At 36.9% G+C, this 24,907-nt stretch overlaps 1 protein-coding gene across 5 annotated transcripts in view; it reads left to right on the top strand.

Moving 5' to 3' along the window:
- The window catches only part of ROCK2 (Rho associated coiled-coil containing protein kinase 2), a 104,031-nt gene that overhangs the window by 42,546 nt on the left and 36,578 nt on the right, over positions 1-24,907 (top strand). For all 5 annotated transcript variants that reach the window (XM_015621456.3, XM_015621455.3, XM_015621453.3 and 2 more), the window contains exons 3-6: positions 8,335-8,435; positions 14,653-14,790; positions 17,304-17,564; positions 22,992-23,136. In XM_015621456.3, coding sequence (XP_015476942.1) covers positions 8,335-8,435; positions 14,653-14,790; positions 17,304-17,564; positions 22,992-23,136 — 645 coding nt within the window. The remainder of the gene's footprint in view (positions 1-8,334; positions 8,436-14,652; positions 14,791-17,303; positions 17,565-22,991; positions 23,137-24,907) is intronic.

Raw genomic sequence — 24,907 nt, 5'->3', positions numbered from 1 at the left:
TCTGACCCAGGTGGTTGTATGGTTTGTTATGTGCCACACAGGGGAACTGAGCAGAATTAATGCAGAGAGTCACGTGGTTCGTTTTTTCTTTTTATTAAAACTAGTCAGGCAAAACAAAAGCAAAGACTAGTTTCTGATTTTCATTTCACTTCACTGATACTTGTAATAGCACTGGGGTACAGGAAAAAACAGGACAACTGGTTTCTTATTGACATTGCCATTTTATGCAGTTTTAAATTGCTAAACCCATAACTCAGGTCTTCTTGGAAACTGTTCTGAGGGTAGCAAGTATCACTGGAAAGAGTGTGGCATGTGCTTGCTGAAGCCTCTTGCCACCTTGGGCTTGGAAGAAAAGTTGGGAACTGTATTGAGAATTTATGGAACTGTAAGTTGTTGCTTTCTTAGGGTAAGGAACAGTGAGTTCTTGTCTCTTGTGATTTTTCTCAGTATCTGAAGAACTGTTGCAAATGCCCAGCTGAGAATGGCTGTCGAAAGGTTGTGACAAACTGATGAACAGTCTGTGCCTGGGGCCTGGAGCCTGCAACCCTCCCCAAGGCAAGCACAGAGAGGTGGCAGGGCTTCCTGTGAGTTACCCTGTGCTGCACAGTGAGGCAGCTAAAGCAGAGTCACTGCCTGTGTTTTCATCCATACTACAAAGGTCTGCAGAAATTGTGGAGAACACTAAATAATCATCACACTTTCAGTCAGTTTAATCACTTCTTTCACAATAACACTTGGAGAAAGGAATTTTTTTCCCCCCACCACATTCTCAGGGGTTTGCATGCACCCTACTTCCAACCTACATCAAGTCATTACTATTCAGGTTAATGTTTTATTAATAGCTTATTTTAATTTAAAAATGAAATAGCTTGCACTTCAGCTGAGACATTAATTTGTTCAGTTCAACTCATAATTGCAAGATGAAACTCAAATGTTTCAGCTGTTTCACAATGGCAATTTATTAATTGTCTGTGCCATAGGAGTTTGGTGCATTCTGTTTCTGTGACCACTTTCCAGAAGCAGCCTCTTCACTTGTTTAATATGAAAGAAATTCTTTAATTGCCTGCTTTGCCATACTATTCTGATTTCTTAGCATTTTCTCTAAGGTATTGAACCAAAGTGGAGCCTGTTTGTTATAAGAAAAGAAGCACATTAAATATCTCACATAATACAAGCATTCTTTTTCAGTCTTTTGATTCCTTTTCTGTTGCTTTAATCAGCTGTTGGGATTCTGATTTAAATTGCTGTGCTTTTTAGCGTATTCATGGAACAGAAGAAGCGTAATGCATTATTTAATTCCCAAAACTGAGAGGCATCTCATAGTCCTGTGAGAGCAAAAACAAATTGGCTTATTTTAGAAAAGAAAGCCGAGTTTTTCAGCATAGGCTTGGTGTAACAAATCTTTCTTGGTCTTGTCCTCTTCTGTCATCCAGGCAAAGACAATAGGTTGAGTAAATTCTTCCAAGTCAATTTTTCTGCCGTCTAAGATTTGCCAAGTGTTGAATAATGTCTTAGAGGCTTGTGCCTTTTTTGGTGGTCTCCTATGCAGATACAACTTAGTCTTAAATAGTTAAATAATGAGTTTAAACAATAGTTTAAAACATTTAAATCATTAATATCATATATCATTTCTCATGAATAGAAGGGCATGAAAAATGGATTTTGAGTAAGCCCAAACAGCAGCACAGAGAATGGTGCCATCAACAGGCCTGGTACAACCCAGAAGTCTTGACTCCCTAAATGAATCAGTGGTTTTCTATGCATTATTCAGCATCATTCAAGAGCTGGAAATTTGTGTTGTTAAAATTATTTGCTGATATTATCTAGGTTGGCAGACTCGTAGAGTGTAGTGACAGTGGATGTATTTAAGTGGAAGTGACTTCTAGTAGAGATGTGGCACCTGTGCACCAGTTTTTCTAGACTCCCTGAAAAGTTCCTTTGGCCATTTTCCTCTCCAAGCAGACACTCCTTACTTAGAGGATGTATCTGTTAAGATTAATTTCTTGCAAAATCAACAGTTCTGGTTCCCTCCCTTGCATTTTGTTATGTAATTTGAAGTTTCTGAATCCTGCCCAGCCATGTGGTCACCAACAGAAACGCATTATCCGGTGTGGTGTCAGTGCCTCCCAGGGCCGCAGCTCTGTGTGCTCTCGGCTTCCTGTCAGCAGCACTCATGAAATGTCAGATGCCAAAAAGAATCTTAGAAATTTAGTGCACAGTAGAACTTCCACTGAGTTAAGGAGCTAATTGCTCCTCTGGTTTTCTCTTGGCTTCTCTAAGGCAGCTCCCTTGCCAGGTCTTCACAGTCGCCTCAGCACGTTGGACTCCAGTTCCATCCTTAATGATATTGTTCTGGTAGGAGTAGTGATGGGAGAAATATCAAATAACCAACTTTCCCAAACAGAGCGTGGAAGTCACAGTGTGTAACACAGAATGTCTTAGATGTATAAACAAATTATATGTCAGTGTCATTAACCACATTCCCATTTGGGTACTTGGTAGATACAAAGCAATTCAGCCCTGCCATCAGGCTTATTTTCATTACATTAGGGATGTGTTCTCTGTAAGCCGGAGGGCTGCTGCTTTCTGTTCCCATGTTCTGCTCTTTTCTGTGCAAGAGAGCATACTTCTCATGTTCTCCTTTTATTTTTTAGAGGGAGGAAACATTACCATGTCTGGAGCTGTGCCTTCTAGTTCCTCCTGGTTCTACAAGGTCTCCAGCAGCTTCTTCTTCACACACCTTTGACCAGACACTATGGATGCACCCCTAATTACTTCAATCTTTCTGTTGTGCTTCCTCTTTGGTTTTGTTCAGCTGTGGTATTGCAGCACTTCCTGGCTGTACTTCAGTTTAACTTCTGGCTGGACTTCTGCCTAGGACAGCAACTTTTGACTTAATGTACTCCATAGCAGCACTCATTGACTAACTGTCTGATTTGTGGGGTAAAATTGCACTCCCTTGCAATTTTATTTGTCACATATACAGTCCCCAGAACTACTTGACGCACTTATTTTTTTTTAAAGAAAATAACCTGCATATGGACTTTTTTTACCTTAAAAGGCAGAAGAGTTTGGGTTTTTCCTTCTTCCCCATCTCCCTTTTCTGTCTTAGACAGGTATTTTTTCCATTTCCACAAGCATTTGCAACCTTTGGCCACATTCTTGCTTCCAGCTGTCAGTGACTGATCCAAACACTCTGTCCTTTCAGAAAGTGAAACTTTATTTGCTTAAAAATTATAGTGCCATTTTCAAATAGTAAATCAAAAGCTGTCTTTAAGGATTCTTTGTATCTAGCATTCCTGGTCCTTCCTAAAGAAGAAAACTGAGTCATAGGTAATGGTATTCTCATGTTTTAGGACTTTCTTTCAAATGTCATAATATTTCTATAAGATTCCATTGCATCCTAGGGCTGGGGAGTCCATCTAATACCTTCCTTTAAATATGACATTTTTCTTCTGCTGGGCTTTATGTTGTTGCAAATTCATGAGACATGTGCATACAGATATCAAAATTTTCAAACTCATCTGTGTGAAATCTGAAAATTCGACCATTATAAGAAGACTGCTCTTGGAAGGGTCTCCTGCACCCTGTATTAGATCATGTTATGTGATACATGAGCTAAATCTTACGATCCAGTATGTTGCAATGATGATGTGGCTTCAGGGTTAATCTAAGCTTGCCTTCTTGCACCCCAGTTTTTTGTTTCATACATTGATTATCTGGTCCATATCCATAAGATTTTATGCCAAAATAGACAATCCATCTGTGTAACTGATAACTTTGCAACACTTACATTCCTATGTGGTATTATTATTAACTGAGATTATTAAATTTTAGTTAAAGGAGTTAGGAGGAGTGACCTCATTGTTCTCTAACGAGAGGGAAAGTGGAGAGGGAGGTCCTGAGCTCTTCTTCCTGGGATGCAGTGACAAGACATATGGGAATGGTCCAAAGCTGCACCAGGGGAGGTTCAGACAAGACATCATGTGAGGGTGGTCAAACACTGGAACAGGCTTCCTTGAGAGGCAGTCAATGTCCTGAGCTTGTCAGTGTTTAAGAGGCATTTAACAATGTTTACCTGTTGGTCAACCCTGAAATAGTCAGCCAATTGCAGTGATGGTCACTGTAGGTCCCTTTGAACTGAAAAGTCTATAGTCTGTTCTACTCTATTCTGTTCTATTCTGTTCTTTTCATAAAGCAAGTAGGATTTCTCAGCATTTTGCAGGGATGATAAAACTAGTAACCCCTCAGTTGGTTGTTTCATATATTTTTGGGGTTTTCATTGCTTGTTTGCATTATTTAATGCTTGATGAGTTTCACCAGAGCTGTAGTAACTTTGTTTATAGTTTCTACCTTCTACAGAAGTATTCCTGTGAATTTCGTCTCAGAAATTGAGTTGCATAAAACTAGGCACTACTTTTTCAATGTGTATAGATCCCTGCTCATTTCACATATTTGCAAACATTGAAACATGTCAGAAACATTTAAAATAAACTCATGTCATTCCCATGTCTCATGAGATGTGTAACATTGTATTCAAACGTGTAACTGCACATTCTCTGTGACTTGAAGTTTGCTGGTATTCTTTCTCTACTGCTGCTTCCTGTGAATTTGTATTTATCCTCCTTGTCTACTGCCAGGGCTTGTGATCTGCAGTTAACTTCCAAACACAGCATTCTCTTCACAATCTGCAAAATTAATTCATATTATTAACAAAAATTATAAACTTGATGTGGGTGAAACATTGTTTCTTTCCTATGCTTTTGGTCTAGGCTTTCATGATTCAGTATAGAAACAACATCACAATTCTCTCAACTCCTCTTCTTGTTGACACAGGAATTACTTCAGTCATATTAGTACACTCACTGAATGTAGCAGATTTGTTTACTTTTGAAGATTTTAATTGCGTCTGTCCTTACAACTTTACTAGCAGACCATTCCCTCATTGTAACAATAATCTCTCCCCTTCCCTGTCTTTTCCTCAGAAGAAGAAACTTACAGTTATGTTTTTGTGTTCTACAGGTTAGGAAGGATCTCTGGAGGGCAACTGGTCCAACTCTCTGCTCAAAGTCAAACCAGTTTTGATGTTATATCAGATTGTTCAGGTTCTTGTGCAGTTGAATCTTAAGAATTTCCAAATATGGAGGTTTTTCAATTCCTCTCGACAGTCTGCACCTTTGTCCAGTTTCTTTTCTTACAAAATAGGATTTCTGGTATTTCATTTTGTCTGGTGACTCTTGTCCTTTTACTTTGTACCCTTTAGAAGTTAAAGCTTATTTCAACTTCTGTTGAGGCCTACCATTTATCCATCCCTAACGTGAACAATTCCAGTTCTCTCAGCTTCTCTTGAGCATCATGTAGCATCTTGGTGGTCTTCCATGAAGCTAGGGAATGTCTAGTACTTTTTGTGCACTGAGGACCCCAAAGTTAGTCATAATATTCCATATATGGTTTGACAAATTACAGGAGGAAGTCTATTTCCCTCAACCTTACTGGCTGTACATTTACCAACACATACTTGCAGAGTCACTGCAAAGACTCATTCCTCTCTGCTTGGCTTGTTATCCATCAGGGCTGTCAGGTCCTCTTTCTCATGGTGCTTTCTAGCTGGTGTGTGCATCCTATTCTGTTGTGTGGTGCTGTTCCATCCCAGCTACAGGACTCTGTACTTGCTGTTGTTGAACTGTGAACTTCCTGTCAGCTCATTACTCATCCTGTCTGGGTCACCCGTAGAAGCCACCCTGCCCTCCAGTGTATCAGCTTTGAACTTAAAACCACTGGCTGTGACTCCAGCAAGTTTTCCACTTGCCTGGTAACTCATCTGTGCAATCCATGTCAGCCTGGTTTGGCTACAAAGATAATTTGAGATGCTGTGTTGGAAATCATGCAACAGCCAAGGAAATGTACTGCTTTCCTTTTGTCCACCAAGACAGACATATTGTCATTGAAGGAAATCAGGCTAGTCAAGCACAATTTGTCTTTTTTAGATCTATTCTGGCTGTTCCTATCCTTCCATGGGCATCATGTGCTTGGAAGTGGATACCTGAAGGATTTTTCTCCGTGATCATCTTGGGCAGTGTGGTCAGGCTGCTGTTCCACCCTGTAGCCTCCTTGCTGCCTTTTTAGAACATGGACATGACATTTGCACTTTATCACATTTCCAAGTTGCCATGACCTTTCAAAGGTGATAGAGAACAGCCTGGTAATGGTTTTGATTGGATTTTTCAGGCCACTTGTATCCATCCTGTATTGTCTCAAGACCTGGTAGATGCCAAGTCTGCTTCGCTGGTCTTTACCTCATAACTTCCTCTACTATGATATTGTGCTGCTCCACACTGCTATGGATTTCAAGGAGCTGGGAGGCCTCTGAGCAGGGCTTGAGGGTGAAGTGAAGCAAAAAAAGGCATTGACTGCCTTGATCTTCTCCAGGTCCCTGGTACTAGATCACCTCCCTCACTGAGAGCAGTGGGACCATATTTGCCTCATTCTTTCTTTTATGGCCACTGTATTTATAGTGTCTGTTTTTTCTCTTAATATAATCCTGGCTAGTTTCAGTTCCAGCTGATCCTGGCTTTCCCAATTCCATCTTTTCTTGTTTGAGAGGTTCCTGCTGGGTAACCCAACTCAGTGTCCGTGTTCCAAACCTTTACCTTTTGTGCTTGAGTTGAGGCAGAGGTTGTCCATTTAGGCGGACTGGCTCCTTGACATTCCTGCTCAATTTCTAGCTAGCCAGAACAGACTGTTCTTGTGCTATGAACATGTCATGTCTGCAGATCAGCCCACTCCTCTGCCCTTCACAGCAGCTTTTCACAGGATACTGCCACCAAATTTTCTAAACAAGCCACAGTCTGTTCTCCTGAAGTCCAAAGTCTGCTATTTTCCTACTTCAGGTCTGTTCGAGTTTTAAATTCCACCATCTCACAGTTTCTTTTGCCAAGTCTGCCACAGACTTTGTCTTCTTGAGCCAGTTCATTCTTGTTTGTGAGTAATAAATCAGAGTGCCTCCCTGTTTTGGGTTATTGCTTGTTTGGAAGAAAAGAAGTGATGGTCAGGCATCTCTTGGATTGCTTGTAGCCTGCCAAGCTGCTCTTCATGAATATGTAGGAATGGTTAAGCTATTTACTAGATGTTCTTATCATTAACTCCCTTAGACCATGTCATCTTTAATGTCATACTGGATTAACTGTATTTGATTCTTTTTTCCCCTGTATTCAGATCTGACATCCTCTTTAATGCCTTTCTAGGGTTAAAATTCCATGGTATTTGTCCCTAAACAGGGCTCTCACAATATAAACCTCTACCTCTCTCTGAATATAAGCATCCACAGCCTTTCATACAATTTCATGCTCTTTCCTGGTAGAGTTCTTGCTTCAGCCACCTGTTTTGCTTTTTGTTCTTCCTCTAAGCATGTGTAGGGGCTTGTCATGCCTCAGATTACCTCTAGTATTATGGATTCCATTCACCGATTCCATTATCTTTTGTTCTTGTATTAAGAATAGATTTTAAAAATGTGTTTAGCTAGGAATACATTCATAGCATGTTTCATTTACAAAATTAAAGAGTCTAGGACCTTGTGTGTTTTTAGAACTTGTCAGAAATGAGAATTTCACTGTTTTCCCTTTTACAGATTCTTACAACTGCCAGTATGACACATACTGACAGGCAGTGCTTATCTGCAGAATGCTGAACCGAACATTGTAGACATCATTTTAAGAAGTGTAGAGCTACACATGTGGTGAATACCAAAAAAAAACGCTTTGAGATGGCCAGCAGACATGTAAACTTAATCAATGTTTTGTATGGAATGGATGAGTGGATGTGCCAGATGTTTGTGTGATCTGCAGTTGTACATGAAGGTCACCCAGTCACATTCCTCACCTTGTGAGTGCTGTTGAACCCTCCAGGTGTGTAGGAGCAGGTTGCACCTGCAGTGCTTCTTGCACACCACGTGCTCCACCTCGGCACTCAGTGGAGTGTCAGTGGATCCTGGGAGTGCAGCGGGTAGCAAGGAATGATTGAAAATTCCCGATAGGCATCTCTGGCTCTCTTCATTACCAGAGTCTTCCCATAAGCCTGTGAGTGATTATTAGAGGTGTGAATTGAGAGTCAGCAAAAGATGAAAGATATTTCAGTAGTTACAGCTAAAGGTAGAGGGTTAATGGTTTCCAAAGAATGATGAAAGGGGATATTAATAGTGAGTACAGATTTCAAGAATTAGAAAGAAGGTTCTAAACATTTGAATAAAATAGCTTATTTTTCCACTAAATTAATAGCTAAAATCCTTGTATTCTGCTAATATATGTGTTATCACAACTTCTGTTTGATTTGTTTTAGATGAGAAGATTGTGGAAAAAATCCGAGCTTTACAAATGAAAGCTGAAGACTACGATGTTGTTAAGGTGATTGGAAGAGGGGCTTTTGGAGAAGTGCAGCTGGTAAGAGTGTAATGATTTAATATTTAGACAGCTAACAGCTTTAGCCAAAACCTTCCTCAATCTTCATGTTTTATATGTAAAAATTCATTCTTAAAAAGAACATGTATAATATTCATTGTATTGAGAGATTGTTTCTGTGCATAGTAAACAGAAAATCTGAGTTTAAAATATGATGGATAGGAAGGGATAAACTCAGGAATGTTTTCTGTCCTTTGATCAAAATCAAAAAGGCAATTCCTGGAAATTCTAAATATTTTTGGCCACAAGTGTCACTGTATAATAATATCTGAAACCTTCTAAAAAGAGCAGGCAAACGCTGCAACAAAATATTTTTGTTTTGTTCTTATAATTGTGATGCTTGCATTGTATTTTAAGTGACATGACACAGGATTTTTAAAAGATTCTTTCTTAACATTGTCTCCTTGACATTGTATGCAATATAATAACTGAAGTATGAATGGGTTTATTTTTAAAATTTCTATTGCTGAGAAATTCTGTTATTAAAAAAAGGTAATCAAGCTACAAAAGGTAACTTGGTGTATCACGTGTAGTCTGATTTTAATTTAATTTTGATTTTTCCAGGCCTTCCAAGTCCTACTCTCTGATACATGACACAAAAATGTGAACATATGTATAAGGTGGATTGATATGTCAGTTTTGAAATAAGCATTGGATGTAAATGACAGATAGAATATAGAATGCAGACATTAGGGACAAGTTGTCATGAGCTAACAGATAACTGCACCAATTGCTCCATGGTGATGTTCTGTGTGAGTATTTTTGGAGGAAGAGAGATGTGAAGCAAGTCAATAGAAGGGAAGCAACTAATTTTCTAAAATTAAATCTTGTTATCTTGTTACCATGAGGTAACAAAAATTACCCTTTTTACAAGTACTTTTGCTGGTATTAGTTGACCTGGAACTGGCATTTTACTGCTCTGTGGTAATTTTGCACTAGGAAGCTGGGGAAATCGTATCTTGTAATGTATAACCATTTTGGAAAATACAAAGATATGCTGGAGTTTTGTTGAGGAATGTGGTAAGATCTAGGCAGTGAAGAGCTTATAGGAGGTACACAATGTATAATGGCACTAAATTTATGATCAATTTATGAAATTCATTGTATTTTCCATATTAGTGTTGCTGAAATTCATTGGAACTGGAAAAAACCCCTCTGACTAGCCTAATATTATTTGCATGACTCATGGGCAATTTATAAGTTTAGATGTGATTAGTATGTCAGACAGCAACATCTAATAAGCAATTTTTATTCATCTATGTAATTTTTTAAGACAGCTTCATCCAAGTCTAGTAATTTGAGAATGTAGCACCCTCTTCCCTATTTCTGTCAGGGTCATTTACATTTTGTTTTGTCTAGAAGATTGAATGAAATATGGAGTAGAGCATTTCCAAAAATCCTCATTTTCTAGCAGGATTTTAAAGAATTATTATGTATACATGATTTTATAGCCTTGTAGGCAAGAAATTAAAACCAAACCCAGAATCTTCAGCAGAACTGTACTTTCTTATGAATGGGCTGCTGCAGCGTGTTTGTAGGAAAGCAGTCTGCTCCATGTCTTTTCAATGACAGTCACATCAAATGGTTTATTTTAAAGTCTTCTATTAGACATTTGTATCTTTACATTAATCCACATGGAGCAGTGAATAGAGACACTCCTTACACACTGGCATGTGAAGTCAATGAAAAATCAAGTTGTAAGGATCAGAGTTCCTTGTCCACTTGTTGAAGGGGTTGAAGATGAAAAAAAGCAAGTCCCAATAACAGAAGTTATGTGCCATTTTTAGATGTCAAACTCATATATTTCCTGGAAGCACACAAGAGAATTGTATTTTTGAGGTGCTTCAAAAATGAAAATACATTGTTTTCATATGTGTATTTCTTAAGAACAGAAGGGTTTTTCTAAATTATTTTTTTTTTCTTTTTAACATTTCATTTCAAATAGAAGGTCCTGATTTGTTCTGGAAACTCTTTTTCTTAATTCACCATGTCATACACAATATAAATTTTTAAGAAGAGATAATTTTTCATAGTGTACATGCTGCGGTTGGGTACTTTGAGGGATCTGAAGACAAACTTTATTTTTCATTTGTCCAACCATTAAAATGTAATGACAAAATGTCTAGTAACCTGGTCATTCAATAATGGGGTTTGGGTTGCATTGTTGTCATAGGTTTGTTTTTTTTTAATCTTTAATAAGCCCTTCCAAAAATGCAAGAATCCTTGGTATTGGAAAGAAACTCCTGTGTGTTCATATGGAGGTTTTCTGTACTTCATGTCAACTTAAACAAACACTTTTTCTGAAGAGTAAAAGTACAGATAGAAGTCATAATGTTATGCAGTCATACAGCTGAAAAGCAGTGAGCTAGTAAATGCAACTGCAGATCTGAACTAATATTAGCTGGTGATGTGGACATACATACCTCAGTTTTTTGCCTCACAAGGTATGGTATAAGTTTAAACTATTGAGCTAAGCTCTATCTATTCCTACTCCATTCAGAATGTTAACACCACTATTGCAGATGATGGATTTGCGGTAATGAAAATATTTTGCAACACTTTCTGTGATCAAAATAGAAATTTGCTTCAGTGGGGATTAAATAAAGAAAGAACCATAAATAAAACATGATTAAGTACATGAGTTAAATTAATGAATGTTGTGTTATCAGTATGTGTTATTGTGCATAGGAATTGTAGCACAAATATTTAATATATGTTTCTAATGATTATATTAGTATGCTCATATTTTTGGCTTGTAATATTTGCAGCATAAATTAGTCAGCTATGACCTCTTTCATTTAATTTTGTTTTCCCTTAGTCTTCTGCTCCAGTATAGCATTTTCTTGCTAAAGTGATGTGAAGCAATCAGCTTTCCAGATTCTGCCAAGAAAGTGAAACACATTCTCTACCATTGTGTCTTACAGCTAGATTATTTTTAAAAAAGGCTTGATTTTTCCTCTTCTTCTCCCCTCCAAAAAATTTAAAAAATAGTCCAGTAAGGAGAGATCAGATTACTCTGGTCTGAGCATCTGACTGTGGTGGAGGAACAATTTCCTTATAAATCCAGAAGTATTAAACTCTACATTTGTGCTCTGGTCTCTGGTTTTGCTCGATTTGTAGTGATGGGGAAAGCGAAGAAAATGATTGCCGGCTGCCAGATCACTTCTTCTCTTACACAGTGCTGTGAATAAAAGTGACTGGTGTCTAGGGCAGACAGAAAAATTTAATTATGGTGCTTAATATGTTACTTCTGGTTTATGCAGAAACAGTTATTTATGAACACACATCCTGGATTGTTCTTGTTTGTTTGCACTTGTGGAAAATCATCTTGGTTTGAAATTGAAACTTAACTTTAGTTCCTTCTCCCAGGTCTTACCATGAGGGACTGTAATGTTGCAGTGGCACAGCAGACTAACCTGCTCATGTATTGGGAGAGAAAACTAAAGCAAAGTTAATACTTCCTTGTGTTTGGGTGCTAGAGGATGGTCTGGGTGACAGTCTTTACTGTCTGATTTCTTAGTCTTGCAAACCAGTGATTGTCATGGCCTGCATAAACAGATGCTGGTTTATTTTTCTTCATTAAGTGCTTTGTTTATTAGGTTTAATTCCCCATCCACTGCTGATGTACAGTTCTGTTGTAAAGTAGATAAAGCTTTTATATAAAGATAAATATTTTATTAACTGAAAATTTGTCAGGTTATGAACTTTAATACCTTATCTGTAGTCATTTCTTATTGTAGTCATATCTTATGGCTTTATTAATTGTTTTAGGGTACCTGTAATTACTTCAAGCCTTATAGTTAATTTCAAAACTCCACTCTAAGATGGTAATTTTTTTCAAAATCATAAAAAGGACAGTACTATTATCAATACTGTGTACTAAATCTGATAACTTCAAATGGATGTGTTATTTTCTTTGCCTACAGATTGTCTTCCCATGTAAATTCCCATGGGGAAATTATGGATACATTTTGTTTATTGAAAGTGTTAGATTGTTGAAGCAGAGTAGAGTGAAATTCTTTTTTCTTAATGTATTTCATGAGTTAAACAAGGCCATGTTACTCAGTGCTAATGGCATGAAGGGATTTTCCTACCTATTTTGAGTATTACTCTGGTGAGCTGCAGTTTAAATTTGGCAGTTCATTTTAACAGCTGGAAGAAATTGAAACATCATGACAGTTTAATACATGAATAATCTGCTGTATGAGCCAATATCTGTATGTACAAATATAGCTCTGAGTAAAGAGCACAGTGACTAGCAGCTCAAAAGGCTGTCTCCAGGGGCCATGGTGCTGATAGAAGAAGGAATGTCAGCGGTAGGTCTGCTCACCTGCAAGGTGTGCCAAGACACACCTAGTCTCTGGGTGTGCCAGTGCTCTTGTTATTGCTTTGATTTTGTACAGAGAAAGAGCCTATCTTGAGATTTTCTCAGTAAATCATTTAGCCAATAACCTATTGGCACTATTTAAAGAGGTTTACAAACTGATTTTGGGCCCTCCACCCCTCTTTACTTTGCATCTCCTGTACATGAGCTTCCTTCAGGCTGTGCTGACTTTGAAGAAATTTTTCCCCCTAGTCATAGGAGACAGTTGTTTTTCTAAATGCAGGCAACTACTCTAACTGCACCTAGACAAAAGTACACAGCAATTTAAGGAATTGTAAACTACTAAATACATTGCAGAGCTTCAGTGTGAAATTTCACAGAAAATGCATCTTCAGTTAAACAATATCTTTTTGAGGTTTCTGGTCTTTGTGTTTCTTCTGGGTTTGGGCAGGATTACAAAAGCTCTACTTAGGGGAGTGTAGTTTGTGGTGTACCACCAAGTCTTTGTAAATAATCCCATGTGGGATTAGTAAGTGGGAAGAAGTGCATTTTCAAAATACTGGTTTAGGACACCTTCAGTAGCTGACTAATTAATGTCCTAAAATATGCTTATAGAGTTGTTAATGCATGTAGATACCATGCTTCTGTTCTGGTGTTAGGTTGGAGGTTTTTTGATCTATTGGTCTATCAATTTTTGAATTGTAGAGAAGGTTGTTTGTTAAACTATGCAAGATACTACTAATAAAACCTTTGCATCTATAACTGAGGCAAAAAGCCCCAATTTCAAGAACAGCAACTCCTTAAATAATCCTCTTTCTGTTCATCTTCTTGCTTTATCCCAGACTACCCCTTCCACCTGATGCTTCTTCTATCCCTTCAGCAGTATTAATTTTTACAGCTCCTCAGGAGCAGGAGACTGATGCTCCCACATCTATAGACCGAAATAGGTGCCTCTCAAAAGCTTTGTTCTGCAGATGTCATGGACCTGCATCTACAGCTGTTCAGAAAAGCCTATTAAACATTCTTTCAAGTGACATAATTAAAGTCAGATTTTGTGCAAAACTAAGAAGTTAGGAGATCTGCTTTATTTACTAGATGTGAGAGGTTTTAAATGCACCAGAAAATTACAACTTCAGTTTCTGGTGCATTTCATAATTTTCATGAATCAATTTCACAAACTAGTCCACTGAATTTTTTATTTTAACAGGAAAAAATTACACAGAAACTTAAGGTCCTAATGACTCAGACTTCTTACAGCTAAATACTTCTCACCTTGATTTCTTTAAGAAACACTCAAAAATGTTAAAAACCTGTTCCTTTAATAGCTTTTTCATAAAATAGAATGTCTCATGACTAATTAGCTGAGTAATGACTGCAGTATGCAATTTAAGGATTTGGCTTTGTGTCTGAATTCAGATGAAGTTTTCATATTTTTTTAAAAAAGCTTTAATTACATTTTTCCAACAAGATACATTGTATTAATTTTGCAACATTTAAAGTGAATTTAAGAACTGTTTTGGAAAAGAAGTAGGAGCAATCATGTTTTGGTGTAAAATAAAAATTGGCAGAGGCTGAAGCAGACTGCTTGCCCAGTTTCTAACTTGAATGAATTCAATGGCACAATGTTCAGAATAAGAAAATAAAAGCAGAGTTATAGTTTATTTCCTGCTATGGTGAGTTTTTTTGAGCAACTGTTAAACTTTTCTTTTTAGGTTAGTACTCAGATCCTTACTGTGTAGAAATTGGGTGTATGAATACCTGGAGGTATTGCATTCCAGAAAGCAGTTTGCACATAGCAGAAACATACTATGATGGTACTCTGGTTTGTAACAAGGCATTTTAAAATGGTTGATTCCCTTCTTTCTCTACCAACAGGTTCGCCATAAAATGACACAGAAGGTTTATGCAATGAAGCTACTTAGTAAATTTGAAATGATCAAGAGATCAGATTCGGCCTTTTTCTGGGAAGAAAGAGATATCATGGCCTTTGCCAACAGCCCGTGGGTGGTTCAGGTAAGGAAGATGTGTACAATAACATGTAAATAATAGCAGCAATAGTAATGATGCTGATGCCATAAATACGTCGCAGGCTTGAGCTGGTTTTGACTTTACTTTGAAACTCAAATCCAGGTTTAGGTTCAGATTTTTACTTCTAAAAATACATTTTTACAGCAATTTCACTAAGTTTTGTATATTTGGCTGTGTTAAAAAGTAGATTAATTTGCATTTTAGTCACTACAAATGCATCATAACATAAAATTAAATAGATTTTTTAAATGCCTACATAATTATTTGGAATAATATGGAAGTTATCCAACCGTGAAACATTCTGTATAGGAATATAGAAACAAATGCAACTGGTATTCATTGTCTTTCCTCGTGATACAGTTAGTTGATCACAGGCAATTGGTATTAAGAGTGTTTTTAAATAGTGGCTGTCTTTTCAGCTACAGTTTGATATATGGTTCAGTGCTGGTCTCCTACAAGACAAGGAGCTGTAGCAGTGGTTTCCTTGAAACCATCTTCTCGTAGTGGTCAGTTCTGAGCATCAACACTCAACATATCCAAATAGCAGGGAGTTGACTTCTTCATCTGGTGTTGAACACCATCACTCGCAGCTGTCTCTTGACATGTGTCATCAAGATACTGTAATGTGAATTATGCCTTTGGGAACAATCAGTACTGATTATTGCCATTTGTTGTAACTGGTAAATTGCACCAATTAACAAAAGGAGTAGTGAAAGCATGTGCTTGGAGAAATACTTAAATTTTAAATACTTAATTTAAATTCTCTCATATATATTGCCATACTTCTGTATATTTAATAAGACTGGATTTAAGCTTTCCATATATTTTTCATAATGCTTTACCTCAGGTATACAAAGATGTGTTTTGCTCTTTGAGCATGTTCTGTGCTCTTGCCTATATTCAGCAGAAATACTTAAACAAATAGATGATTTTTTTATTTAGTTCTTTGTTCTAGTAACAATTGTCAGGAACTATTTTTCACATGCAGTTGAAAGTGATGAGAAATTCATGACATGGATTTTTAAATGAAACTATCACAAGCAGGATATAAATGTGTGTCTGCATTTGTAAATAGCAAATGAACTGAAGTGTAGTTGCAATTGTGCCTTCTATGATTAAGAGTATTAGTGTGATATATTTAGGTGATATTTCCAATGGGGTAGGACATTGAGCTGGTTTGAAGAAAATGTAGGTCCTGTTCTGATCTAGAAGCTGAGACAGATGACACTGCTTCTCTCTGTCTAGTATTTATGTGAAAAACAAATGCAACAAGATCCCTGGATAGTTTTATTTTATTTTTTTTTTTATAAAGTTGCTTGAGGGCAATAACAGTGTGCTATACAAAGACATAGTGCTTTTATTTATTATTCTATTAATATCTCTACATGTGACAAAATAGAGATTATTTTGAATCTTCATTTGGATTTTATTGACCCAATGCATTATTGTACTATATATTGCATGTATTATCCATTTGTGCAAACAAGTACAGTGCAACATATATGTATTCAAATAAATATTTGTAATCAAGGGCTTCTGACACTAGTTATACAAATAATTTTAATCTGAAAGTCAGATCACCATAGTAACATACCTGCCTATCATGGTTCCTTATCCTCCACAGTCTCCCTGATTCTGACTTGGTACTTTCCACACATCCTATTTTTCAATTGCCTTTTAATTTTGTGTATGTAATTTAAAGATGTGAGTGATTTTAGTTCTTAAGGTAAGTCAGTATTCCCTGAGAAACAAGGGGAAAATTTCAGAGACTTTCAGAGCAGTCATTGAACATTTGATTATAATACTTTTGCCAGACTGGTGATCACCAAGTGGAATCTCCAAAACTTTAGCACTCCAGGTCTGAAATACATTTTAAAGAGACTGAACTTACTTTCACTATCATGCCAGTAGGAAACACCCACTACAACTTATACCAGACCAGTATTTTATTGTTAAGGACAGTTTCTTTGTATTGTATTATAGTTATCTTCAGAAACATTTTGGTTTTATTTCTTATTTCAATATGTGTTGTTTTAGACAAAGCCAGCAGTGACTTCACAAAAATGTACAGAGATAAGAAAATTATAATATAGAAAATTTGGAAACAGTCTAAGATGCTGCTCACTGTTGAGCTATTTTCAAATCAGAACATGTTGCCCCCTGTCACAGATTTGATACTTTGCATTTTGACTCAGTGATATTTCTTAATGCCAAGAAACATAGAGATGGATGATAGATAGACAGGCAGACAGATAGATGCCTATAATCAGGAAATACTTTCCACTTTCTCAAAAATTATAATGAGGGGTTCTGAAGTTCAGTAAATTCCAAGGTACTCCCATAATTAATAGAAAAATGTATCTTTCATGCATATTAAAAGTAATCTTGAAAACATATTCTCAGGTTTAATGAAACTTCAAGATAAAGGGCTTTATTCATTTCCCTAGCTGTCTGAAAAGTAATTGCATTTTTTTCCTTTCCTATTTTTAATGTTGCAGCTATTTTGTGCCTTTCAAGATGACAAATATTTGTACATGGTAATGGAATACATGCCAGGTGGAGATCTTGTAAACCTTATGAGCAATTATGATGTGCCTGAGAAATGGGCCAAGTTCTACACAGCTGAAGTTGTTCTTGCTCTTGATGCAATTCACTCCATGGGCTTGATACACAGAGATGTGAAGCCTGACAATATGCTTTTAGATAAGTATGGGCATCTGAAGCTGGCAGATTTTGGCACTTGCATGAAAATGGATGAAGTAAGTATGCAACTGAATAATTTACCATCTGTTAAACTGTAATTCTTAATTACATCTATATCTAACATTATTTTCTTATGAAGTACAATACCCAAAGGAATATTCATCAAATTATCTACTTGAGTAGAAAGCTGTTTCTTGTTTCCTACTTTTAAATATAAGAGTATTTTAAATAGTGTAACCTTTTCTGTTATAAACTGTTCTATCACACGGAAGAAGGATGTAAACTTACTCTTTGCTATTTATGAAAGCATGTGTGTTTATGAATTTCTGAGGTACGTTTTTTTGCCAAATGTTTGAAAAGCTTGCAAGATAACTCTTAGTTTCAACACTAATAACCTTGGAACAGTTGATGAGCTGACATTATTTTTGTAAATGAAATTATTTTATAGCCAAGATTCATTCCATGTGTTTTTTTCCTGTATCTAATTGTTCTCATAGCATCCTCTAGTGGTCATTCAAATGAGGTCACAGTACAGCAGCGGTGATATGTGATATATTGATCAAAATCTGTTAGTTATTTGTCAGTATGCCAAGATGTCAATTAAAATTATTTACTTGTACAGATTTTGCCACGTACAGTCAAATACAGTTTTCTAATGAGTTTGTATAAGAATATTTTTAACAGGATACTTTATATTATTAAAAAACTTGAAAATAAAACTACCATTTTGTAGTTTGCACTCCTAAAATCTTGTCTGACAGACAGGGTTATGCTGTAATTTACAGAATATGTTCCTCCTGTGAAAAACTATAACTATTCTTCCTATGAAAATCTATACCAGATTATAATATATACAAAAAAACTGCATGTGAATGTGTGTTATGATTTACCTGGTCATGGAAAGTTTTCTGTAGTAGTGTTGGCAAGGATGATCCATTTAAGCTTACTTGCTATTATGTTTTGGGTTTCTTTCTGTATTGTTTAGACAGTGCTTGATATAATTTCTGCTATCTACTTAATTTGCATTTGCATCATTAGGTTAATGTCTCTTCAGCAGTATCCACAAGTACTGTGTCTGTTTAGGATGGATTTTTTTCTACATGATAATGTATTAACTTCACCATTGCCCATCTGCAGCTGTTTGTTGAAGTTCACTCTATTCAGTTTTGTTGATGTTGTAGTTGTTAGTCTAAAGGGAAAGATAATATTTACCAACATTTTGTTGATTTACTTGCTTTTAGAGGGCAGCATTTACTTTAATTGAAAAAATCAAAAGTAGTACTTGGTCTCTTAATTCAGTCCTTAAAATTATTATTTGTTTTAAGTCAGTAGATTGTAATGTCTTAAGGGAATCTGTTGTTTGTTGGAAGTGACAACAAAAAAGCATCAAAAAAGCTCACAGTATAAATCTGCCAGTAAAAAAGGTGATCCTCTGTGCTGTTTTAGGGACTCCAGAAATGGTGGACCTATGCTTTGTACTTTTTTTCTTTTTCACTGCTATTTTTAAAAGAATGGAATACTAAAATGAGTATGATGGTACTGTAGATGTGAGAAATGAATCCGTGTTTCTCGTAAAAAGTTACAGTGAGCTCCTCTTTAGACTGGGTATCATCAGTGGACCAGTGATCTCCTAGAGAAGTTAATTTTTTAAAGTATTAAATTTTAAGTTTTTTGTGTTTCTCAGACTCAGTGGAATGGCAAAAATTTTTTCTACAGGAAGCTAGAAGTAGAGAGGTTCTGGATTGTCTCCAAATCTCATGCTACTTCTCACAAAATATGAACACATTCCAGCTGTGTAAATATAATATTGGTGCTGGCAGACTGATTTGTAGAAAATATATGCATACCCAGTACTTACTTGTTTTTTGGATTTGGATCTCTTTTAGCAGTTGTGAGCATTAGCATCTTCCTTATGCTGTTGAGAGCCCAGGGAAATTTTGCTACAATTTGTTGAGAGATTTTTCTGACCTTTTCTGTTCAGTGTTTGCTTAAGTCAGCCAGGCCAGGCCAGAACAGACACTTGCAGCAGAGTTTCTCCTTAAAATTTTCTAAAAAGAGCTGCTAAGTTTTTTTTTGTTTTGTTTTTTTGGTTTTTTTTTAATTAGTCATCTTTTTTTAAAATCTGCAACAAAGTGAGTATTTCTGTTGTTGAATAAAGAATGGAGTTAGACTCAAAAATTTAGTAGGAATAGTGGTATCTTTTTTTGGTATTTAGGTATGATAAGGTAGACCAGGGCAGGGTCATCTTCAGGTGTTGTGTAAGAAACCAAACAGCAGTTGGCTTTGGTAGGTAACCTAGGGCCAGGAGCTGCCAGTGTCATCATGCACAGCACTTTCCCGTGCTAACTGAGCTTTCAGCAGAGCACAGATTCAGAGAGTATCTGTTGAAAGAGATGTGACCAAAAGAAGGGATGTTTGCCACTTGGGATTATTGCCTCAGCCCAGGCAGATCAGCTGAAAGAAGCAGCGTGTTCCTCTTTTTGGAACTCAGATTCTTTCTCATCGAAGCTTGTCCAGTGAAGAGGACTCTGCTGGATCCTTCCTGCCTCAGTGCATTGTCTGCTGCTAACACCTGATGTGTGCTGTCCTCATGTTTCCACACAAACACCCTCCAGCTCTTGTTTAGTGGAAGGAATTTCCTGAGGGAGTGAAAGCCTGATTCAAGCCTTGGTTCAAGACAGCAAGTCATTCAGGTTTGATGGAGATCCTTCTGAAGATGAAACCTGAATTGCTTTGTCTTCAGCTCTATAATATTGCTGAATGATGCTGGGAAACACTACAGGGAACCTCATCTCCAAGTTGTCAGGAGCTGCGAGAACATTGCTGGACAGCCCATTTTTTAATAATTGTTCACTCTACATCTATCACATAGCTGCAGGAGATGAGTTCCAAGGTCCACCTTGATCTTTTGTGGTGATGAGAAAAGTTTCAGCTTAAACACTGGCCTAAGACTCTCTACTCAAAGCTTTGTGTGGTAACTGTTAAAATAAGTGTGCTACTCAGGCATAAATAGAGGCTTAGTCTTTCAGACTCAGGAGTAACACATTGCCCAGACAAAATAGGATCATTCAAGTCTTGTCAAAATGAAGGGACTGCCAATGTGTTCTGTGCTGGGCAGATAGCATGTCCCTGTTTACTCAGCTTTTTAGCCAGAGATCACAGTCTGAATGTGGTATTAAAGGTACCCAGTACTTAAAAATACATACAGAACACCCAAGTTCTTTGAAAGAAGTGTGTGAATGAGCGGAACAGAAATCTGGGAGTTTTATATTCAAGTGGTAATGGGCCAATCTCCTCAGGGACAAAGTAGAATCCCCATTTTGTGATGCAGTCCCACATGGTGCTAGATAATCATATATTAGCTCCTTTTACTATGACCAGTTGAGTCAGATGATCTTTCAGGTCCCTTCCAAGCCAGGCTGTTCTGTGATCTGCAAATGCATTTCTAGATTAGTTCCTGAGACAGAAAGTAGAGAGTTTTATGGGGAAAAAGTACAACCAGCTCCATGTGCTTCAGAGAGCTATGGCCCATTGAACCTGGTGTTAGCATGCAAGGGCTTCTTTTATTGCAGAAAAAGCCTTTGCTTTGTTTAAGACTTCAGAAAATATCAACATGTGTAATATATTAAAAGGTATTCTTTCTTTGGTGTATTAATTATAGAGGAATGGGAAATAGGGTGTTATTAAGTGCTTAAGTGTCAAGGTGGAGAGGCTTGTGACTGAAGCTGCAGACTTCAGAGAGCTCTTTCAAGAACTGTTCTGGTGACTTTGTTTTTAAGGAATCTCCTTACCCAGGGTGGGATTCAGGTGGCTTCAACCAGACTTGACTGAGCAAAAATTCAGACTTGACTTTGTTATAATTTTGTGTTTGGATAAGGAAGAGATAGGCACCAGTTGGAGCCTTACTAAGTTGCCACAGTTCTACTGGATTAGCAAAACCACATAACCCTAGATCAATTCCTCCTGCGCTCAAGCAAGGAAAGGCTTAGGCTTCAGAGAAGACACACACAGGTTAGTGCACAGAGTACTGTGACAAGTAGAGTATTCAAATAGTAGTTCCTTGCCATGTGCTAGATCCATTTTCAAATGCTCTCAACTTTAGATTTCTGGAGTCTTTGAGCTTTAGTTTACTTCGCAGCATTAAAATGTGTTTGCCTGTATTTTTCTTTGTCAAATGAATGCAATAGGTTTTCTGGAAAGAGTTAACTTCATTGTCTTATCCCAGTATGAATAAGCTATGTGCTATCTCATCCAGTATAGAATGCAAAAGTTTACCTGCTCTTTATTCTGGATCTGAGAAGTTAAAATTTCTTTAAGTTTCAGTTTTAGCATGGAGTGATAGAAGATAGGCATTTGCCAGGAGGACATTTGAAGTACTCCACAGGTCTCTACAGTCATTCCTTTAGTTTTTGCCTGCTGGTTCATGACTTATGGATTCTGTTTTAGTACAGAAATAAAAGCTTTTCACAGTTCGTATTGTGTATGAGAAGGAATATTTTAATGTGGTGTCTAAATTTTGTGTATCAGTACAATTCCCAAAATGAAATGTTTCACCTTTTTCTTTAAATATGTATTTTGAACAGATGTTACTACTAATGTTCTGTATTAGTAATCAGAATTAATAAATATTTTCATGCTGATGGCAAAATGCATGAAGAACGTTTGTAAAAGGATTTAGATAAAACTTCAGATTGGGAAACAGAAAAAAAGATGAGTGTATTTTTGGTACTTCTCTAACTTCATCGAGAATTTAATTTCTTTCATCCATCTGGTCTCTCAGGAGTGAATTCAGTGATCTTCATTAAAGGAAACAAAACCTATAACTCTGAATCAGAATGATGGCAGAGCTGATTGATGCTTCTGCGTCATTTGGTCCCTACATTTTTAGATTCTCAGTGTGGAGCAGAGGATGAGGAATCATTTAATTGATACAACTGTGGTAATATGTTAATAAAAAATATTTTTTTAAAAAATGAAGGCTTTGCTATTCTTTAAAAACAGCTTCTCCTTTTATTCTTCTTCTTATCTTTAAACAAAAACAAGGCATGTCTATAAAAATTTGCTTATTACTTGATTTATTTGCTGAATTAGACAAAATTATGTATCTGCTTGTAGGGCCTAGAGTTCATAACTTGTCAAAATTTTTCTAAAGTTTGTCCCTGAATTAAATGAGAAAAGGAGCAGTCTGATATGGTGTGTACCTTCAAATTAAAGCCAATGGTAAAAATAATAAAATTGGTGAATTTTGAGAAGATGAAGTCAAGAGAAATCACTATGGAGTAGGCAGGGGTAAGCACATTAGCAAGAAATGTCATTTCAATCCATATTGCTTCTTGAATTATAAATAGTCTTTAAAACACACTCCTCGAACCAAGTATTTTAGGCTGCATTTTTATGGTTTTCTGTCCTACTAACAGAGGAATTGGTTAGAGGTGCTCAGAAGCCCCTTGAACTGAGCTGTTTGTGTTGTTACTGTTGCACAGACAGGAATGGTGCGCTGCGACACAGCCGTGGGGACTCCTGACTACATCTCGCCTGAAGTCCTGAAATCGCAGGGGGGTGATGGTTATTATGGACGGGAATGTGACTGGTGGTCTGTAGGGGTTTTCCTTTTTGAGATGTTAGTTGGTAAGTAATGATTTCTTCTGCTAATAAGATTATCACTCAATCTTCCCTCTGCCTTTAGCTACATATTGCTGTGTGGAGGCTGCTCATACCTCCCTAACAGCTTCTGAGTTTTGGCTGATGCTGTGGCTTCATTGTTGTTCTCTTTGCTCTCTGTCACTCTCACACGGCAACAGCTGTTTGCATGCTTGCTCAGTGATGAGTTTCCTGACTTGGTTCAGCTTAAAATTAATTCTTAGAATAGTTTTAACTGGGGTCAGCTACCTCACCACATTTGTGCCAACTCAGGCAGGATTGAGTTTGCAGGGACACAAGAGATGAGTGGCAAGGGCAGGACTGTCTTTTCTTTTTTCCTCCTTTTCCACAGCACATCAGTGTCTTCTGTTAGGTCAAAGTGTGGAAGGAGCCAAAGGAATGGCTCAATTCCTTCTTTTGTGCTTGAGTCAGGATTTTCTAGTAAAATATACTGGACTGCTATGGCAACGAACATAGAATATAATCTGTTAAGGAGATGAGTCATCTGCATCTTAAAATATAGTGAGGATCAGTATGATAGTCTGGTAGCAAAATACTGACTATGAAAGGATGTAATTGAGCATACAATTATTAAAAATACAAATCAGCATTTTCTGGGAATATTGCAGATTTGATGTTTCTGGTATCCTGAGACAGGAAAGACAGTTAAACATATGATGCTATTACTATTTCCAGCTCTTTCAGAATTACAACATTTTGACTTTAAGAATATGTGGTTTATAGTTAATAGTCTCTCATGAATCATTTTAGCAGTAAATAAAATTATTCAGTTCTTAAAATATTAGGCAAAGCTGTCCAGAATGTTTTCTCAGCCTTTCAGAGCCTCTTTTTTTCCCCGTTGTATCTAGGAGGAAAATATTACTTAATTTCTCCATATCCCACATATCAGTAGAAAGTATCTATTTTTGTCTGTGCTTATGTATCAGATTCTGGCTATGGTCTTCTAAAACTTTGCACTTCAAAGAAAGCACAGAAACGGTTTTGTTTTTCTGGTTTTGAAAAAGCCGCAGAACTAATGAAAATGGTAATTTTATTATGAAAATGAAAATTTTATTGTATGCTTAACCAAACCATAAAATGTTGGTCACAGGATGAATCCTAATGTTAGTTCAGGGAGGCAGGAGCAAATAACAGTGATACCCACCTGAAGTGCACTGGTGTGGCAACCTAAAAAATTTCCTAGAAATCTAGAAGCTACATTCAAGCTGCTGTTGTGCTAATTTTTTATTTTGCTCTAAAATGATAGAAAGAGACAAAAGTTAGGATTGTTCTTTTGAAAGCAGAATGGTGGTTGTCCATTGGTCTGTTTGTACATTTTTTCATGTTCATGGCTTTTGAAATGCTCAGTTCCTTGTTGGAAGGCCGCAGCCTGTGATGCCAGATGATTCCTGCCTGTGCACAGCACACCAGAACCAAGGGAAGAGCCTAGCTCACGTGATTGTTCACTTTCTCTATTAAACCTATGGATTAGCTGGGAGAAAGGACTCCTGTAATAGTTGCAGCGTCTTGATTACAGACTCAAACCATTTGTTTCTTGAGAATGTTGCCAGTTAATTTGTCAGTTGCCTTTATCACAGCCTATTCTTTTCTCTTGCCCTAGTTTTACCTTTTAAAAGTCTAGTTCCTTTGCAAATATCTTTAACTACAGCCTGGGCTGGAAACCTCTGGGTGAGAAAAGTCTATTATTATAAAAGCCACCTGTCACGTTAATATGGGCATTCAAGCTGATGTAATTTGT

The sequence above is a fragment of the Parus major genome, chromosome 3, assembly GCF_001522545.3.
Source record: "Parus major isolate Abel chromosome 3, Parus_major1.1, whole genome shotgun sequence".
In the NCBI taxonomy this organism is placed as follows: domain Eukaryota; kingdom Metazoa; phylum Chordata; class Aves; order Passeriformes; family Paridae; genus Parus; species Parus major.
Note: the sequence above shows the minus strand (reverse complement) of the source record. Positions and strands in the feature narration are given on the sequence as shown.